The sequence below is a fragment of the Mastigoproctus giganteus genome, chromosome 9, assembly GCF_048544385.1.
Source record: "Mastigoproctus giganteus isolate SK-2022 chromosome 9, ASM4854438v1, whole genome shotgun sequence".
NCBI lineage: Eukaryota > Metazoa > Arthropoda > Arachnida > Uropygi > Thelyphonidae > Mastigoproctus > Mastigoproctus giganteus.
The window spans coordinates 147308818-147330739 of record NC_143583.1 but is presented as its reverse complement, the minus strand read 5'-3'; the positions used below and the strand labels follow the sequence as shown (position 1 = coordinate 147330739).

Here is a 21922-nt window from a genome sequence, read left to right as displayed (position 1 = left end):
AGTGAAGGCTCTCCCACCTACCATCTGGGAGAGCCTTCACTCACCTTGAGCCTCGATGAGCCATGGTTGTCCAGTACCTCGCCACCTGTTCGTGGGTTCCCCCTCCTCGGACCACTTTTTGTAGGTACTAACCACGGCTGACTGTGAGCACCCTACCAGCCGTGCCATTTCAGATATGCTCTGACTTTGTCATCTGGCCATTACAGTTTGGCCTTTGTCAAACTTGCTTTAGTCCGCTGCCTTTCCCATCTGAATAACAACAGTAACACTGATTAACAACTCCTCTGGTTGCTTTTAGTGGGAATCGTGTCCTACATTTCTATGAATAAAGAATTTTATTATTATTATTATTATTATTATTAATGGAGCTCAGTGTCAGGTGTTTTTTCTAACATGTCTCGATTCGCTGGTCATAATGTTTTGCCTCATCGGTGTATAAGCTAGTCTGTAATCAAGTCACAAAGAATGTTAGGTAAGTGAAGACTGATTATGAGAAATTTTTGGCAAAGGATACAAAGAAAATCAACAAAGACTTCTTTACTTATGTAAACTCTAGAAGGAAGGGGATGAATCAAATTGGTCTACTTGATATCAATGGTTCGACTGTTGATGAGCCTGCTGAGATAACTGACACCCTGAATGAATATTTTGCATCTACATTCACACACGAAGAATTCTGTAAGGAAGGGGAGCACAGAGGTTTACTAAACTAAGAGGGAGCTAAATGATTTTTGTAATAATGGAGAACAGAGTGGAGGAGAAATTTCTGAAGTTAAACATAAAAAACAAACTTGGGTCCACATTCATAGATGATACAAAGTTTGATAGGGTTGTTAATGACAGTAAAGGCTATGTGCTACTGCAGCAGGATCTAGAAAGGTTAGGCAGATGGGCTGAGAAGTGGCAACTGAAGTTTAACATTGACAAATGCAAAGTACTCCATATGAGCAGCAGTAACTCAAAAGAAACATACCAACTGTGTAGTGTTACACTCTGGGAATGGAGAATTAAAATGACCTGGGGGTAATTTGCAGTCAAATATGAAGTTCTCTGAGCAGTGTAGACAGTTTTCCAGAGCAGGTTTACCTATCAGGCCACACCTTGAGTACTGCGTACAAGTCTGGGGGTGTCGTTTTAGGAAGAATGTACAGTTTCTAGAACAAATACAAGGAAACACAACAAGATTGGTGAGAGGAACAAAGGGGTGCCCTTACCAGGAAAGGCTTAAAATTCTGCAAGTTTCAGTGTCTGGAGACTAGGCACCTTCAAGGTGATCTGATAGAGGTGTGTAAGGCCTTGAATGCTTTGAGCAGGATCAGTGCTGATGGGATTCTTCTGCTTGCTCAGATTACGAAACTGAGAATGTATAGATTCAAATTGAGGAAAGACAGTCGTAGAATAGATGTGCAGAAGTTTGCCTTTAGCCAGTAGGTTGTTGATCACTGGAACAGACTTCCATCTGTTGTTGTGAAAGTTGATAGCTGAACTAGACAAACATTTGGAGTTGACCTCTTGATGGTTGAAATGTGGTTTTTTTTTTTTTTTTTTCGCTGATGTTGCTTGCTTTCTTGCATCGTATGCTTCCGCTAATGGTAATGGTAACTCCAGAAGCCTTTATCCTCGAATGTTTTTATAATAAACAGTCATCTGTAATTTCGAAATCACTAATTTCATGTGACTCAATGGTAACTCCAGAAGCCTTTATCCTCGAATGTTTTTATAATAAACAGTCATCTGTAATTTCGAAATCACTAATTTCATGTGACTCTGCCTCACTTGCACAGCCTCTTCTCAACATAAAGCGTCTTTCTTCAGTAAAGACAGATGCAACATCAGCTGGGTTGTAATACTTTCTCACACCAACTAGGTGACTTTCTCAAACAGACTAGGTGAGAACGTCTTATCTAATTCATTGATTAACCAGATCGAACCAGAAAGTCTTATCTGGTTCAGTCTGATTCACTTTTTCCTTCCTTGTATTGACATGTCTGAAAAGTTCCTTATCCCCATTATTTGCTTTCTTAACCAGTGCTTTCTCATACACAGCCTTTGCATCTCTAACCTTATTTTTGGTATTATTCATTGCTCTGTAACTATCCCATGGTATCTTTTTGTGATCTATTTGAATTAGCAGGTTTACATTCATCCGTTTCAGCATCCTCCTGCAATATTTTCTTAATGGTATACCATTGTATAAGGCAATGGTCAGGCCACATCTTGAGTACTGCATACAGGTCTGGAAGTCTCATTTTAAGAAGGATGTGGGGGCTGCTAGAATGAGTACAGAGAAGGGCAGCGGGATTGGTGAATGGAACAAAGGGGTGTTCGTACCAAGAAAGTATTCAGTGCTGCAAATTGCAGCATTAGCTTGCTTTCTTGCATCATTTGCCACTGCTAATGCTAGGCATTCACGGCTTCCTGTGATATTTTTCTTTAAAGATGTTCTAGAATTCAAGTGTATTTACTCTCATTCTGCAGTTTGCCCAAATAATAGATGGCATATATATAGCATCTTAAACTGCCCAAGTCCCTTCTTCTGTAATTAAAACTGTCTTTACCTTTAGGAACTGCAACAACCTTCTTCGTCTTCCAACTGAAAACTGTGTGATCACTACCTGCCAATGGTACTTGTATTTTAAATGCTGTGATGACATATAATTTGTGAGGAATGATGAGGTCAAGAATATTCTCACCCCTTATATTATCTCTGACATGCTGGTAGAAATAATAATTGCCTAGTTTATTTAGAAAAAATTTTCCCCAAGATGAGTTTCACTCCCACTTAATCCAACCAGCCTGAGACATATTGAAATACTCCTACTTAATCCAACCTGCCTGAGGCATATTGAAATCACCCATAATAAGATATTTGCTCTTGCTTGCCTATTCCATTTGCATGTAAAGACCCTCATCATATTCTTCACAGTTTTCTGGTCTGTAGATTATTCCCACTCTCATTATACCTTTTGCTTTCAACTAAGTCACACCAGAAATTCTATGCTGGCAGACTTAACTTCAGACTCAGCACAAGCTCTTTTCACTCTCAAGCTGCTTTAGATTAAAAAAACATGACATAATCACCCCTCCTATCTTTTCTAGATACGGTATACATACCATAGGAACTGGTCATCCCCAATTTCCAAGTGGCACGAAATTTCTATTAGATTTATTATGTCAGCATTAGTTTTCTTAATTGGAAGTTGAAATTCAGCCGTTTTATTGATTTCATTACATTTTGTTGTGGCAACAAACAAGAATTCTTGAAGTGAGTGCACGCATTACTTAGACTCATATGATCAGATAAACATGGATCTGTATTACCCTCCCCCTACCTAACTAGCAGTTTCCTTGAACCCTTAAGGTATACTCAATTATACTAGCAAATATCCTTGCACTACCTTTGTTCAAATGAATACCATCTCCACAAAATAGAGTCCTTCTACCTACAAGTGCAGGCTACACTGATTTAAAAAAAAAAAAAAAAATCTCCCCCCCCCCCAAACTCTTGCAGATTCTGTCAAGTGTTGAGTTAATCCACCAGAATTTGAGCATGTAATCCCTGCTATCGTGTGTGGGCAGAATTCCAGACACACACACACACACGGTTTGACCTAACTCGCAGCATTTTTTCAGCTGGTCCTATATTTAACCAGCAATTGGTCAGGTCATGTTCATTTAATATTGTTAGTGCCCACATGAATAATATTGCTCTCTCTATACCCCCCATTAATATCTGACAATCTGTGGGTAACATTATTAATTGTAGCTCCCAGCAAATGCACCCTGGTTCTGTTCACCTATCTTTCTTACAAAAATATTACCCGTTTCCCTGACAATAGTCTCCCAATAAAACTAGATCACCTTCAACCCGAGCAATATGCACTTGACTATTCTTATCTGGACCTGTAACAGGGGTACATCACTTGACCAGGTTCAAACATTACTTTAACTCATATGATCAGATTTGTTTTTGTTTCTAGGCAAGTTCTAATTTGTTATCTGTAAAAAACACATTACATTACGCCTTACATCGGGTGCAAAAAAAAAAAAAAAAAAAAAAATCATCAGTTGAACTATGCTTGTCCACTATAACTATCTTAGAATTAATGCCACAGTCATGTACAAATGACAGACTCATGACTTGCACTGGAAATGTCCCATGATATCACCTATGAAGTTGAAGAGTGTAGTAAAAGGGTCAGATGACACCTCTGAATAGCTTACCACATTTCTTCAACTTGATAGCCTGCCTTAATTTTTCCAGGAGATTTCTTTAGTACTCCCCTGAGTACTACAGAAACTGATTCTGTAGTACTGATTAATAACTGCTTTACAATTGTTGCATGCTTTGGTGTAGGCAGAAATTATCCTGGAGATTTTGGTGCAATCGAATTGCAATATGCAACATCCTTATTATAAACAGCTTTAGCACATTTATTGGAAAATCAGGGTTTAGAAAAAAGATGAGAGTTTAAGGTGGAGTATGGAATAAAAGATTTCATCCCTATAAGAATAATTTTGCTGACATGATCTTAGTAGATGTTGTCATCAGAAGATTTAAAACAGTAATTCAACCAAGGAAAGGAGAAAAGTAATCTTACAGGTCATCCCATTTTGTATTCTTGTAATGCCGAGGTTGAGAATGGCCACAAGAGAAAGGCTCCATTAGAGAAGAAATCATCACCAAGTTGTGATCTGAGGTGCCTACATGACCTCACCTCGAACATGTACTTGGAAGAGTTGTTTGTGAGAAAAAGATCAAGTGTTGGCTATCTGGTTAGGATTGTCTGTATTCTGGTAGGTAAATGAATAATCTTCGCAAGATAATTTAGCTGGAGTTGTGAACATCACCAAGGAAAATTACCTCACTATTAGGAGAATTGGACTGAAGAAAATCAAATTTCAAAGAGTGGAAGTCAACAGAAGAATTCCAAGTGATTAGTGGAGTTAAGAAAATGATAGAGGCACCAGATGAATTTTACAAAATCAAGTAGAGACACTTTATGCCAGAGAAGATCGAAAAGAGTGGATTCCAAATTACTAAGTCTCTGATGGGGAATATCAGAGCAGGCATGTGCACAAGTACCACCTTTGAATTGAAAGGAATCATACAGCAAATAATTAGGACAACTGAGATGAGCAGTGTTAAATCAATCGATAATTGGGTTTCTGTCAGAAAAAGTACATGGGGTTTGGCAGACTAAGTTGAAATGGACATCATTGAGAAGTGAGACCACATATATTTGTGAAATGAACAAGGACGTTTGGGAGATTTAGCTTTTTTCACAGATAAGTTTGTTCTCTTAGTTTGACTATTCGTAAGAATGCCATTTCTATCTTAATATCTCTGGATTGCACTGTTAATCATTATCTCTGAGATTTCCTCTACCACTGATGTCAGAATCACTGGTCTGTAGTTACCAACTTCATTTCTAGAACCAACTTATATATTGACGATATGTTAGCACTTCTCCAATCGAAAGGAATCTTTCCAGAGTTCAATGATGCCCTCACAATTAACCCAAATGGTTCAATACACTCTCTCTCTGGCTGCTTCCCTCAAAATTACTGGATATATGCTGTCAACTCCAGGAGCTTAATGGCTGATATTGAAATAACATTGCAAGAAATTGTGATGGTAACCATGAAAAAAATATGACTCCCCTTAGTTTGATAGCTGGTTAGGATTAATATGGTATGCATTTGTGAATACGGTATACAGTTACATCAATGGTGTTGAGCTGAAACCACATCAGTGGTTTCAGTGTGAGAACCTACCAGATGCTATTACAAAGGAAAAAAGAATTGATGTACAGTGATTTTTGGTTATGGAATTGAGAGGGAGCTCTCAATTGGTTTGTTTTTTGCTTAGAAAAACCGGGAAGCCTATGCTGTATAATTAAATGTTGTTTGCTGGGCTGCTAATTATCACTAATTACAACAAAAGTGAGGTTAGTTTGTGACCTTTTTAGAAGGGATTCAAGTGGGGAGAACACATACACACAATTAATGTGGGGGAGGGGTTACACTAGACTAGTCTTCTGAGACAGTTGTACAACATAACCTAACATTTTTTTTTTTTTTTTTTTTTCCTTCTTCTTCTTCTTCTTCTTCTCTGACTTGAATCCCTCCCGAATAGCCATATAAACTAACTTTTTTTTTTTTTTTTTTTTTAACTATATTTATACACTAACCTAAGTGGATGCCATATACTAAAGATTAACCAAATAACACATGATTTGAAATTTTATTTTATATTTAATAACTGAACAACTTTACTATATCTAAAAGATATTTCTTGGCTAAATGCCTAAGAGTATGAAGGAATTTACTAATGCACACGCATCATTTCTACTACCAAGGTAGTTTTAATGCATCATTTTAATTATATCTCATATTGTGAATACCTTCACAATAAGTTTTGCCATGTTATTGCACTACCGCAAATAAGTAACACTTCACCTCTGGAGAAAACTATTGTTACATATTCTCGGCAGATACCATCACCCAGACAGCTCCATTTCAAAGCATTTTTGGATCCTTTTCGGTGGGTGGGTAGGTACCCTGTTGTTGCAATAGTGACAACCCAGTTATGAAATATAATTCCACAGTATGAGAGATGCCTGAAGGTGTGCATGATTTAATCTAAAAGATATTTCTTGGCTAAATGCCTAACAGTATGAAGGAGTTTACTTATGTGGGTAATGCGCAGTTACAGTTTTATTTCTACTACCAAGGTAGTTTTAATGCATCGTTTTAATTACATCTCATATTGTGAAAGTTTCAGTGTTAATTATAATTTATTAGTGTTAATTATTTCAGTTTTAATTATATCTCATATTCTGTCAGTTTCAGTGTGAGAACCTACCAGATGCCATTACAAAAGAAAAAAGAATTGACGTACGGTGATTTTTGGTTATGGAACTGTGAGGTGCCCAAGGAAGCTTGGTATTTTGATACTGAAGAAGCTTTGGAAATGCTCTCGACAGCTGCCATCTCTCTCTCTCTCCCTCCCCCCACCCCCACTTTCTTATTGACTCCTGCTGATTTCAACCTCCATGATAATTTTACCATCATTTATTTTGTATGCACCCTCTAAGCCTTATAAATCTTGATCAGATCTCCAAGGTACCTAGATACCAAGCTCATAGACCACACATTCAAAGTCTCTCTTCATATGGACACCCTTGTACAGATTTCACCAGGAGCTTTGCTGTCTTTTGAACCTTTACAGGAAGTGCATTTTTTTAAGGTATAACCTGTATACTTAGAAATAGTATTCCAATTGTGGTGTCTCAACTGCCTTACATAATGAACTTGCAGAGTCCCTATTTCTACAAGCAGTTGTATGATAAAGCATCAAGAGACTCTCCATCCTGCTTGTCTGCACTTCACAGAGAATTTAAGCTGACAGGATGATAACCCACCAAATCTATTTCCTCTGCTACTGTTTTTAATTGAACCACTCAGTGTGTGCAAGTTATTGGGTGGGGGAGGTTTTTATTTCACAAGTCTAATGTTGCAATATTAGATCATACAAGGTGTAGCAATAAAGTTCCCAGACTGGTGCTGTTGTGGTCATGTTTGATGAGTTTGAAAATAAATGTAAGTGGTATGTTGTAATTCAATCTTCCTCCAACAGATGGTAGTACAAAGCTTGCCCAGTTGGCTGACAGGTTGTAAATAACAACCAGTTTTATTAGTAGCATTAATATTCCATGTCACAATTTTGCAATGGAGCAACAAACGAATATCACATTTTGCTTTAAACTGCGAAAATCTGCAACAGAAATGTATGAAACGTTAAGTTGCACCTGTGTGTTTGAATGTTATAAGCATTTCAAAGATGAATGTGAGGATGTTCACAACAGTGACCCAAGAATTTTCCATCTGTATACCTCTCAAAATGAGAACAGAGTTGCAAAGCTTCAGGAAATTGCCTTTCCATGTAGCTCTTTCTGTAAATCAGTACTGAGAAAAAAAATAATGACATCCATCATAAATGCATGATTTTGTTCCACAACTTCTCAATGTTCCTAAGAATGAAAAATTCCTTGAAAGGATTTTATTTGGAATTGATTGTATTGTCACTTTAGTATTCTCTTCCATAAAATAATTTTCCAGCATTGTTTCCAGTCTTGGCAGATAGAATGGGCTATGTATTGTCACTTTAGTATTCTCTTCCATAAAATAATTTTCCAGCATTGTTTCCAGTCTTGGCAGATAGAATGGGCTATGTATATAAAGTCAGAAAGAGAATACTAAAGTGACTACACACTAAAGTTTAGTGATATATTTTTATAAGATATATTTTTAACAGAATTATTCCAATTACTTTATTATCAGGCCCTGTTATACATGTTTTCATGTGTATATTGATTTCTTAAAGCACATTGTCCTTTTTAAACACCTGTACTTTAGGTATTCTGGTATCAGCTGATTCTACAAGCAGTAGAATCAGCTGATACCAGAAATAGTGTTTACCCATTGCAAGGGTAAACACTATTGAAAAATAGCAGCTGCACTTTTGACAGCTGCTTTGTAGATGATAATTGTTGTTGTTACTTTTGTTTTAAATATCAAGGATTCTTTTAAGAATATTAATGATTCTTAAACAGCCTCTGAAATATAGCACTAAATTAGAATAAAAATTTAAATTATAAAACGAAGTAAAATAAAGCATCATACATATAGCATACCTTTGTATATTATGTATTTGCAATTGTATATTTTTTAAAACTAATGCATAATATTCATTTCTCTTTTCAAGATATTTTTCTATATAGAATAGATATGAATAAATACAGGCTGTATATAATGTATATATACATATACACTGATAATCACTTAATTATGACCACCTACCTAATACTGTGTTGAACCATCATTCACATGGATAACAGCAACTGTTTGCCTAGGAATTGACTCCACTAGATGTCAGAAAATGTCTGTATGGATCTGTAGCCATGCTGTCTGCCGAGGCTCTCCACAGTGTTGGAAGAATAGATGATAGTTGCATTTCCACGTGCCTCCCTTCCCACTCCAGAACATCACACAGGTGTTCAATTATATTGAGTCCAGGTAAATTTGAGGGCCAATCAAGGTGTGTGTGATAGCTTCACTGTGTTCCTCAAACCACTTGTGCACAGTATAGGACATGACAACACGCATCATCGTCTTGGAAGATCCTGTTTCTGTCCAGAAAAAAAATGAAACATGACAGGATGACATGGTCTCTTAAGGGCTTCCAGTAGACCTTGCTGGTGAAACATTGATCCATGCGAACCGGGGATCCTAGTTCTTGCCAGCAAAACATACCTCATATTAAGCATCCATCAGCTGCCTGGATAGTAGGCACCATGCACAATAGATTCATGGACTTGTGTTGCTTGGACCACACACGAAGGCATCTGTCTGTGTTGGTCAGATATTTGGACTCATCCGAAAAGTAGACTCGTTTCTGATCCTTTGGTGTCCAACCAGCATGTTTTTGACCCCCCCCCCCCCCCACACACACACAGCATTCACTGTCGACAACTGGTGAGGGGAGGGTGTCCCTTGGGTCATCTGCTGTGGAATCCCATATGTTTCAATGTGCAGTGCAGCATCATTTGGGATATTGTTCTTACATTCCACATTGTATTGCAGTGTCAAATGTTGCACAGTGACTTGCCACTGAACCTGTACAACATGCTACACCCTTTGCTTACCACAAATATTCCTTGTGTAGTCCTTTACACTTCTGTTGGCAGGAGATGGTTTGACGCATTTGATACCAATTTTTGTACACCACAGTAGGCTGTGCAACTGACAAGACATGCCTTTTTCCAATATGGAAGTACCCGACACAAGCTCCTACAATAATGCCCTTTTGAAACTCTGTGTCTTTAACCTGTCCAATAACTGTTACTTTATCACTTTGACTTGCACAACCAAATACAAATTACCACTGCTCTAGCATAGGAAGCTGTTCAGCTTTTTATACTGCAAGCTATATGGCATGGTCCATTATGGATGGGGGTGGTCATAATTCAGTGATCACTGGGTGTATATATCTAATACATGTAAATGTAGGATGATTATAATTAAACTGTCACTTGAAAGCCTGTAAATGGAAAATACCCATTATAGACATGCACAGAGCTGAAATTTAGATAATAGGTGGGCAATATGAAATGGAATGACAAAAAAATAATAATAAAATAAAATAAAATTGCTACCCAGAAAAATTACACTGAGTAGAAGAATTATACAAATTATATTCTAGTAAAATGTTTATGAAAAAACTATAAAAACAAGTAATAACATAATGAACAAGAAATAACTATGAGGCTTCTGTTGAAGGATCATGGTTTATTAGTTAACTCTATTACCAAAACAATAGTGATTTTTGGATGCTCTTTTAAAATACTTGTAGTGCATCTGTCACAAAATTTGTCATTTGGTGTGATTAAAAAAAATTTACAAGGTATTTATCTTTAGGCTATTGTAGAGGAAGATGGTCAGTTTCTGAAGACGTTTACTGATAAGATTGCTGTTATTATGAACAAGAATATAGCATTGTAAGTTGTATTCTCCCACTAGTGTGGTAGAGCTTGCTATGCAAATGAACCTTTCATGGTCAACTGTTCACAAGGTTCTTCAAAGAAGCATTGTACACCAGTACTCATATAAACCCATGCTGCCATTACATATCATTCCTTCCATTGCTGATTCTAAGTGTTCCTAAAAAATTTTTACGATTTTACTGTTCAGCTCCTGGTTAAGATGACGCTTAACGTTATAGGTAATTTTCCTTGGAACATTCTTCAGGCCAACAAGATACACTTCCAGCTGAAAGGCACTCTCGACACCCTGAATTATCAGATATTGGAAATATCATGTCCATGTGTCATTGATGAAATTCAACTGCATTCCAGGTGTGGTACTGTGTAGTGTGGTTTTATTGTTACATTCATTATAGGGTCCTTCTTTGAAGAAGTTCAACTGCCTTATCCTCTGATACATACTGTGATTGATGTATCAGTCGTGCAAACCCTTACCCAATGTCTTATTTCCAGCACTTCAAGCTAGAGCCTGTTTAAACACAATGGCTTTCATGCGAGATGGAGCACCAGTACATTTTGCTTGTTCAGTAATACAGCTGTTTCTTGACTAAGGCTTGCTGAGAACATTCTGACATAAATGTTAAAAGAGTCACTTCACCAGTAATGGGGTGCTATAATTCCAGCATATTGCTGATATCACTTGACATTAGGAATGGTTTAAACATTATATTTTGCATAGCTATTCATGCTATGCACTCCTATGCTTGCACATTGCCATCACCCCCACCTCAGGTTCCACATTACAGAACTATCGGGTTTTACATATCATTCCTTCCCTCATTTCTCCTGCTGTTATCCATTCTAAATCTCAGCTACGTGTGATTTGCATAATTTGTGTAGAGACCTAATTATTTGTATTTCAGACCCAAAGAACATTAATATTTTTCCTTTAGGATATTTTATATCCAGGATAGAGGAAGAAATTCTTTGGGAAGCAAAACAACTTGGTGCACATTCACCACATGTGTTGCTGAATACTTTAATGTATTTTAATACAAAATATTTTCTGCTGAAGGCCATAGAAGAGCATACACATCTCTCATTTTCTCATATCACCAAACACTGGCGCAAGACTACTACTATTCCTAAAGGAAATACAACAGCACGAAATGTAGTATTAAGGTACTTTCCTCCATTCAACAAAGGTGAGCTTTATTTTTTGCTTTCATATTATTTGTTCTTTAAAATAAAAAAATAAAAAATTACGATACTCGAACATTAACTTAGCATTAATGGTGTGGAACACAAATTACAATACATTGTAAAAAGCAACCATTTTATTATCACTAACAGTTTCAGAAATAGTTACACATTTCCATCTTTAGAGTGGCTGCAGGATATTCAGAGTTGTAACCTGCCTTTATAATTGCTATTATAATTAGAGTGACATCACAGTTCCACCCGAGAAACATGTGACAGTAAACACCAAGAATTTGATGTGAATAAAGTATGTTTTCAGAGAAGAAAATCTCTAGTAGATGGAAGGAACTTATACGAAACATGAGACTTCAGATGGGCCTGTGACTCAAAAGTCTGAGAAACAAACATTTCACTGGAAGGATATAACCACTAATAGTTATTACAGAAACCAACTTGTGCTAAGGAAAGAGAAAGTTATATCAGGCATCCTACGAATCTTCGGGTGATTTATCCTTCCAAATGAAATGTATGGTTTTTCTCACCACCATGGTTCACGTTGAATTTTGCACCATAGGTCCAACCAAAATTTCGTGTTGCATAGTTCCCACTCTTGCTTCCCTCCTACTAATAGAGCAATTTTCATCTATCTCTAAAAATGTGCTTTGTTTATATTAAATTTTTGTATTCTGTGTCATATTTCTTGGGTGGAATTGTGATATCACTCTGAGAATGGAAACGTGTAACTATTTCTGAAAAACCATCAGTGTTAATTAAATTATTGCTTTTTACAACATAGTGTAATTTTTGTTACTTATTGTTAATGCTAAGTTAGTTTATATGTGATATCTTGAAATAGTTTTGTCAGATCTTAATACTCAAACATTTAACACTTTATACCCCAGAGAACTGCTTCATTATTCACAAGCCATCAGTATTTCATTAATTAAAACCATTACTCTCTGATGAGAGACCAGTAAGTCTAGAAATAGGCTGTGGTGTCTTGCAGTTTGAACAGATTACAGAATAACCTTTCAGTGATATTATTTTTAAAGGTAATGCTTCTTGAGGTGACCCATAAATGTTACTTGTGCCAGTTTAAATCCTGCTTTATCACCAAATACATAAGACAAAATAGTGCTTACTAAACTAAATACCTGAAGTTAGAGGGGCTTCTATCTCAAACTTCATGCTCTGAAAATTTTCTCATTTGTTTCTTTTAAATCATTTCTGTAGTGTAAATCAACACAGTTTGAGAAGTATTCTTGTAAATAATTTTTTGGAAATAGGCTAGATTATTGTGCAATAAAAAAAAAAAAAATTTTTTTTTACTGTAATTGATAATCTGAGAAGAATGGGGCAAAATGTACATAGAAAACATGATAGTATATAACAGAACTGTGATGCTCAATATGTTCTACGTTTATATCAATATTTGTAGAAGAATAAGAGAAATTTACAGGAAATTACGGCGTATGTAAGCTGTCATTATTTGTCTTCGTGCATGTGCGCAAAAGACCACAAGTCGGAGATTAGATATGGACTGAGAATATTAATAGAATTCTTATGTAATTTAACTTAGAGGGTTTCTGCAATTAATAGTCTCATATAATTACGTTAGACACTAAGTATTTTGGCCTCATTAAATAAAAATGTATGGTTTTCATTAACGGCATGGAAGGAAGGCTAATTCTGATGCTGCTGGACAGGAAGCACGCACAGAGAATGCATGCTGTTTTACTCGAATATTCAGCGGGAATCATGTAGATCCTTGGTAAGACAAGGAATGTTCCAGTCACTGCAAGGGTTGTTGTTTACCAAGTCATTTATTTTTGTCGTGAAAGAGGAAAGGACTGAGTGATTGTTCATTATAGCATGTAATTTCCATATTGGTTTGGCCACAAACTTAAATTCAGTATCTTTAAAGAATCTGTTAAGCTGCTTGTGTCACTGTTCAATGTATGGGAAAGAAATCAACTATTTTTCGATATTACCATTGTTGGTTGGTGTAGTTTTTTGTATCCTATCCTTAGCTTGTACCCGAATTTGATTTATTGTAGCAAGAGGGTAATCCCTGTTTACAAATCTGCTGGTTAATATCTGTACTTTTGAGTCCAAAACAAATTCCATTATTGAATATTTATAGGCATTGAGAAACTGATTAAAGATAATAGATCTTTTTTAGGTGAATGGGTTGTAGCTGTTATAATGTAGAAGCATACTGATGTTTGTTGGTTTATGATAGATGTTAAATTGGATTTTATTCGTGTCCTGAGTAAGCATGAAATTTAGAAAATTTATTCACTTAGTATCTGTATTTTCCCTTTCCAATGTAAAATTGAGTCTAGGGTGAATATTATTAAACAAATGCAAAATGTCTTGGTAGTGCTACTATCAATAATAACCAGAAGATTGTCTAAATACCTCTCATAGTATGTGATGTAGGGTAGAAAAGGCATCAAGTGTATACACTCAATTGTTCAGAGATAGACCTTTGATATTAAGCCGCTTAGACTCATTCCCATTGGCAACCCAAAAATTTGTTTGTGTACTTTTGTCTTGTTGTTGGTGATATAGGTGGCCTCAACTAAAAGTTTAAGTGAAAAATTTCCTTAATAGGCAGCTTCATATAATTAATCGTTATATAGTTATAATTTAACATATCCCAAAGAATATTATTATTATTATCAGCCATATGGTGCAGGAAAGCCTGAGGCTTATGCTGCACCAGCCAAAAAAAATTTGGGAGCTACGTTGAGAGAGAGAGAGAGAGAGAGAGAGAGTGAGTGAGTGTGTCAGAAGCAGAAAGGAATCACCAAGAAAGAGAAGAATGATGATATCCAGCTCAGGACCCTGGGTGTGCTAAGCCCATACTCACCAGATGTGAGCCCCTGTATTCAACGTTTATATTCATATACTGTATAATGAAGTACACATAATACAGCTAATGGAGAAAGCAAATGAATATAAAACACCATTATGGCTAGCATTTGTGGATTATGAAAAGGCATTTGACTCCATACAGCATAAGGCTATGTTTCGAGTACCTGAAAGACAAGGCATAGATACCCCATATATTATGATTTTGAAGAAAATATATGAGAATGCTACCTCCTCTATTAGACTAGACAAAGACAGCAGCAAATTTAAAATTGAGAAAGGAGTTCGACAAGGAAACACAATATCTCCGAAGTTGTTTACTGCTGCCCTTGAGGAAGCTTTCAGATTAGACAGGTCACAGAAAGGAGTCAATATGAATGGAGAGTACCTAAACCATTTAGGATTTGTAGATGAAATTGTGGTCATAAGCCACAATCCCAAAGAATTAGAGGAAAATCTTAATCAGTTATGCCGAGTTAGTAAGGATTTCAGACCAAAGATGAATATGGCTAAAACAAAAGTAATGATGAACAAGTATGCCACAGAAAGGGATATTTTAATAGTGAAGATGTCAAGGGAAGAAGCTAATCTACAAAAATAGGATTAGCATTAGTAGAGGCACATGACGCAAGAAAGCTTATGCAGCGTCAGCCAAAAAAAAAAAAAAAAACTGCTCCCATTTCACTGCTCCGTTCGTTCCGAACTGAGCAAGGCATGCTCAGTTCCTGATCCAAAAGTAGTTTTGAAAATAGAAAATCAGCAGACTCCTCAAGGAAAAGATCTTCATATTTTTAGTTTCTCAGGAGTGTTGAGTATGAAAGGATATTCAGACAGGTTAAAAAAAAAAGTTCAAGCTTGTTTAGTCATATCTCTCTCTCTCATGATGACCACAAACATGAAATCAATAAGCATCTACATTACTTAAGCACTGCATATGGCTTTAAGGCTGAGAAAAGACAGAAGATACTTGTTGGTATTATATATGAATTCTTCTAGATTACAGTATATACCGAATATCATAAAGATATCTGTATGCAGATGATATAGGTATTTTGTGCCATTTGCAGAACATGGCAACCATTGATGACAATGTCAGACTGCAATTAGCAAAATGGCATCTTCAATGAAATATAATAGTTATCATCTATCAGAACAGAAATCGACAGTAATTCACTTTTGTAAAAAAATGCATCATACAGCCTGAATTTAGATGCCTGTTGAATGCCCAACTCCTTCCGGTCAGCAATACTGTTTGCTGCTTAGGATTAATCCTAGATAGCAAACTTAAATTTTCTGCACATATAACATATTTACAAACCATTTGTATGAAAAAATTAAACATTTTTAGAAGCCTGTCTGTGTCTGTAATTTCATAGGGTTTGGTTTGTTATATGCCTATTACCATTTATATCATGCCTTAATGGGATCCCACATAGATTATTATTATTATTAGCCATATGGTGCAAGGAAGCCTGAGGCTTGTGCTGCACTAGCCAAAAAAAAATTCCCTAGTTACCCTGAGAGAGAGAGAGAGAGAGAGAGAGAGAGAGAGAGAGAGAGAGAGAGAGAGAGAGAGAGAGAGAGAGAGAGAGAGAGAGAGAGAGAGAGAGAGAGAATGGTGATATCCAGCTCAGGACGCTGGGTGTGCCAAGCCCATACTTGCCAGATATGAGTCCCTGGGGTTATGGTTCCCCAGTTCATTACTCTGCTAGAAAAAGTATTCTTATAAAGTATAAAGCTGAGTACAATAAAACATAATTCTCTGTGAATTGCTTGGGAACTTTCAGAACTTCAATTAAAAATGTATACATAGAAGCTGATGAACTCCCACTTCATCTTAAGAGGGAAAAACTATTACTGCTGCACACTATGCAGAAAAAATCTACCGTCTTTCTTTCCATCTAGTTTGAAAATATCTTTTTAAACCACAGTTTCTGCATTACTACAACAGAAATATATAACAAGAAATAGATGAACCAGATCCACCTTGAAATACAGAAACACCCACATGTGATGACTACTTTCAGCAATGGGGCAAAAACTCAGTAGACACTCAGCATATGGCAGTTTCATGCAGTCCATTCCCTGTACAGCTCAGAAAGTCCAGATATACACTGATAGATTTAAAAGGGAAACTACCATGTGAGAGAGAGAGAGAGAGAGAGAGAGAGCAGTAATATCTCAATCATATGTTGCTATTGTTCTTCCAGTAGAATGCAGTGTTTATATTGCAGTATTATATTCAATTCAGCTAGCATTGGAACATGTTAACAACTTATCCATCATTTTAAGATAATAAAGCACTCAAAACCTACATTGGTATTATTGTTTATTTCCAAATTGGAAATATGTACATAATGGTGTCAAACTTTTCATGATATTTTCTTACCACTTCTTCAGTGTAGCTGTCTCTGCAATGTCACCATCATAAAAGATCAATTCGGTTACGTGAACAAGTTTTCATGACCGAAGATTTTGCATTACTTCATTCTCGCAACCAAAGAAGTTGGATTACTTTGGTCACGAGAACAAGTTCTTGTCACCAATGTAATCCAACAAGTTCTTGTGACTGAAGTGATATTGCAGAGACAGCTGTCATCAAGGAAGTGTTTAGAAAATACAACTGAAAATCGTTAGAATGCGATTCCATTTATAACCGATGCAGGCATAGCTCCCATTTTTTGTCAGTTGAAACATGTTTTTAGTTGCTGAAGATCAACATTTTGGATTCCCTCTGAACACGTGCCAATATTTTCAGTTTAATGCAAATCTGCAATACGCATTATCTTTTGATTTCCATAAGAGCAATAATAAATAACTTGTAACTTTACCTCAAAGTGTTTCAACATATACAGTATTTTTTTAAAAACCTTCACTGGATGCATGTAAAATCACAGAAGTTATTTGCATACAAGGCACAATCCTTTTGTTGTTTCATACCAGTGACAATCTGATCGTTTTGTATTTCAAATGAACAACCTGACAAGAAATGTCTGAAACTTCAAAAAAAAAAGGAAGTTTACTATAGAAGAAAAAATTGCTGCTCTTGATAGAATCAAGTGTGGAGTCCAGCAAACTGATGCAGCCAGGTCTATGGAAAAAAGCAATGGACTGCATTGAAAATGCTTGCAGCAACCTCAAGACGAAGAATTGGATAAAGTTGTGTTTTGGTGGTTTGTTCACGAATGATCTGAAGGCACACCTTTATCTGGACCCCCATTTGCAAACCCAAGCTAAAAAATTCCACAACGATCTTCATGGAAATCAGTCCACAGCATTCACTGTAAGAAATGGATGGCTTAATACATTTTAAAAAGTGGCATGGGGTAACCAAAATTGCTATATCAGGTGAGATGCGTTCAGCCGGTGATGAAGTTGCGTGCTCTTACCCTGCCCAGCTTAGGAGTTCAACAATGGCAGTTAGCTGTGATGGTTGTTGTTATATGTGCTCTTGTTAAAAGTGTTTATAAATATAGTTTTAAAGTGTTTACTTTAAATAATTTTGTGATACATGGGTATAGTCTGATAAAGTCTATCAGGTTTGACGATTTCTAATCAAGAAAAATAATATTCAATCTAGATTTATAATAAGTCTGTTTGGCAGTTAAAGCATTCTCTGTTCTGTCAGTTCCAGCTGCCTGTGCTTTAGCATACCACTGGTACTTCAAAATTTGAAGAGCTATTTTTTAAAATCTGAAGGGGACTTTAAATAGGTGGAAGGGTATATCTGGCTGATTAGTTATATTGTATGTATTCATGTGAAGGGGAGCGGTTCCCAGGGTTTCTCCCATTGACCACCGTGTAACACCTTGTGGAGAGGCAATAAGCCAGTGCCGGCCATTTTTATTTCACATGTTATGTATGTATGTGTAAAGTAAGCGTTCTGTTGTAATGAGGCGACGAGCCCCTGGCTCTCTGCAAATGGGAAGCAGCAACACCTGGCTGTCGTGCGCCACCCCCATCCCCGCCACAAGAAGGTGGCCAGGATCTACAAAAAACATCTTGCCTACTTCCACCTGAACAAGCCATGTGGAAGGAAAAAAGTGGAAAGAAAATCGGATCAGTGAAGATCGATAAGGGAAAGGTAGGGAAAAGATGAAAGCAGTGAAAAATCACAGACGGATTTTTCAGAAGGAGAAGACAGTAGAAATTAAGCAAAATAAAAGATAATGGAGAATGGTGTTGCCTGCCACACCCAACGAGGTTATCATTATTCATCTAATTTACAAGGGGAAGTTTAACTAATAAAACTCTTAATTATTAAACCACAAGGTTCAAACAGCAATATATACAAAATAAATCAGTTATATATACAGAATACACAAAAATGTGGTCATGACATGAAGCAAAGCAGATTATATGGGTAATAGTATTAATACACATATGCAATAAAAATTCAAATTAATAAGTACATACAGAGATATAATACAAGAATACAGGCAGTTCTCACTTTACGAGTTTTCGCTTTACGTGTTCTCGGATTTACGAGTTTTTTCCCCCAAGTATCAAGTATCAACAAAATCGAAAATATGAACATTAATTGCAAAAAATGAACGTTAAACATTCATAAATACTGCTTTCCAAACCACGTGCATAGCTATACAATACAGTGTACCCTGCTTTACGATATTAATCAGTTCCAGAGACACCATCATATCGTTAAAATATCATAATGTGAACCCAATAACACATTGTTTTTTGGTAATTCGTTTCAAGATCTCAGAAGTTGAAATTTTCGCTGTATAACTAAGCTATTTATCTCTCTAAAATGTAATTTTTAAGGTCACGAGCGTGACCTTAAGGCCATATAAAAGGTTGTGAGCGTGGTTTGTAAATTGTATTAGTTACCAATTCAAATCATTAAAATGCACTACACTTTCATCGTTATCATATGTTCCCTTTTAAGAATCAGTTATAAACGTCTTTGTGATATTTTTCTAAAGCACGTTTCTGGAGGTCACGACCATAAACAATAAAAACCATTTTCACTTTCCTGTTTATTGGGCTTTTCTGTTACTGCAAGCAGTTATAAACGGGTAGTAAACTCAGACTTCTTGCATTTGCGAAAATACCAATAGCTAGAATTGTGTGGTTTTTTTTTACATTATTATGGTGAAATGTGTTACCCCTTTACTGAAATCTTCAATTATATAAAAAACATAAATAAATTTTCAGAATTTTGTCTTCGTTCCTTTTCTTTTTTTTTTTTTTTTAAGCTTCCTAAACTTGTCACTCTGTGCAAATCATGTTAGTTGCAATTTGTGCATTCCGTTAAAAAATGCTTATGCATGCTATTGAAATTTATAAAGAAAAGATTATCTTGGAAACAAATGCCTCTTGAAGCATTTCTGAAGAAGACGATCCCTTGTGCAACAAACCAACGAGTGTGCATTTAGTCGATGATGAGGAATAAACATTTGTAAGTCGTAAATAATTTCCTATTATTATAATTTGCTTGATTTTGCAGGCTACGTTTTCATTTCTTTTGATAAATCAATCATTGTTTAAATATAAACTAATTTCATTGTTGAGAACGTCACCCCTATTTTTAAACTTATGTCTGTGGGAAATAAATTCCCGCTTTACGAGCCCGCACTAGAAATGAATTAACTCGAAAAGTCGAGAACTACCTGTATACACAACAGCTCAGAACAATTAGGAAAATTAAATTGTGAAACAGCTCAAAGTAGCAACTGATTACACAAGGGGGTTAGAAAGAAGATTTAAAAAGGGTGAGGCAGGAGCAACAAGTGGAAATAAAGCAAAACAAAACAATCAATGCTAATAAACACAACAATCAATACTATCATACTGGAACCATTGCAATTCAGAATGATGCATATTTTACAATTTATATATTGCATTTCTTAGATTCAACATCAAGACAAGAAGTACCACTCATTTAAATATCTGTGCAATTAACATATGAACATATAAACTATTAACATATCAACGTGTGATCTGTCAGCATACAAAGACAGAGGCTTCCAAAAGACAAAAGTTCTCAGTTCACATAAAAACTATTAACATATTAACAAGAAAACTGTTAGCATCCAAAAACAGTGTATGAAAACAGGATTTCAAGAGGTGAAAGTTCTCAGTTCTCAAGGTAGTAAAAGGCTTCCAAAAGTGAAAATTCTCAAACTTTAAAAGGTGATAAGGATCTCACAGAACAAACTTGACTTTTAGTGAGGCAGTATTGAGGCACAAATAACACTTCTTCTTTTGAAGGCCCTGTTGGCATAAGAAACAGAATAAAAACTCCTTAGTTTGAATAATCAGTTCCTTGTGTTCAATAGAGAAGTTTGGAATGGCACAGTGTAAATCAAGTCGCAGGTCACAATAGAAAAGGCAGTCAAAGGACATGATCTGCAGTTGCAGCAGCACCACAATGGCATAGCGGTGTGTCCGAAAAACCAAATGAGAAGAGTTTGGAGTTTAAGCTCCCATGTTCAGTAAGGAGAAAAGTAGCAGAAAGGCTAGGAGATAACCAAAGCATTTCTTTCTTCTGAAATTCCTCAGCAATGGGGAAGTAACATCTAGTAGCAGCACCAACAGAAGAATTAGACCAATCCTGTTGCCACAAATTATCAAAATGCACTCTGATCCTCTTCTTTTCAGAAGAAAAATGATGAATCTTCATCATTCAAGAAAAATCTTGAATCTTCATCAAGATTCAAGGTAAATCCACTAATGGTAGCAGGGTAACATCTTTTTAGATTATATAGAAGGTATCGATATTGCACATCAAAGTGTATTGGGAGTCGACCTAGCATTACCTGAAGAATAGATATAGATGTAGTTTTGCATGATCGAGTTAGCAGGAGAGCAGCTCTTTGAGCCTGCAGAAGTTGTTTGATAATAGCAACCTTATTTGCACGGTAACCCCAAGCACCGTACCGTACAAAATGATTGCTAAAAAGATGCAATTATAATATAGTCAAAGCGTGTGTGCTTTGATACACCAGTCTTGTTTAGCAATTTTTTTTAATCTAACCATTAAGATTTTACACTTATCCTTAATGTACCTGACACGATGCAAGAAACTACCCTGGTCATCAAGCCAGATACCAAGATACTTGACAGTAGAGTTGAAGTGAATGGGGAGACCATTGTATTTTATAGTTTGTGACCGATCTGGATCCAAATTACCCTTAAGCAGCATCTGACATGTCTTGGCAGTTGACACTTGTAATTTATGGATGGATGGATGTCTAATTAAAAATTCTTTCATTACGAAGTTAGCTCTATCTTCCAGGCGTTTTTCTAGATTTTCCATTAATGATGATAGTCAAATC

At 36.1% G+C, this 21922-nt stretch overlaps 1 protein-coding gene across 2 annotated transcripts in view; it reads left to right on the top strand.

Moving 5' to 3' along the window:
- The window catches only part of woc (zinc finger protein without children), a 717317-nt gene that overhangs the window by 624313 nt on the left and 71082 nt on the right, over window positions 1-21922 (top strand). For both annotated transcript variants that reach the window (XM_090381483.1, XM_090381482.1), the window contains exon 19: window positions 11501-11752. In XM_090381483.1, the coding sequence (XP_090237609.1) occupies window positions 11501-11752 (252 nt within the window). The remainder of the gene's footprint in view (window positions 1-11500; window positions 11753-21922) is intronic.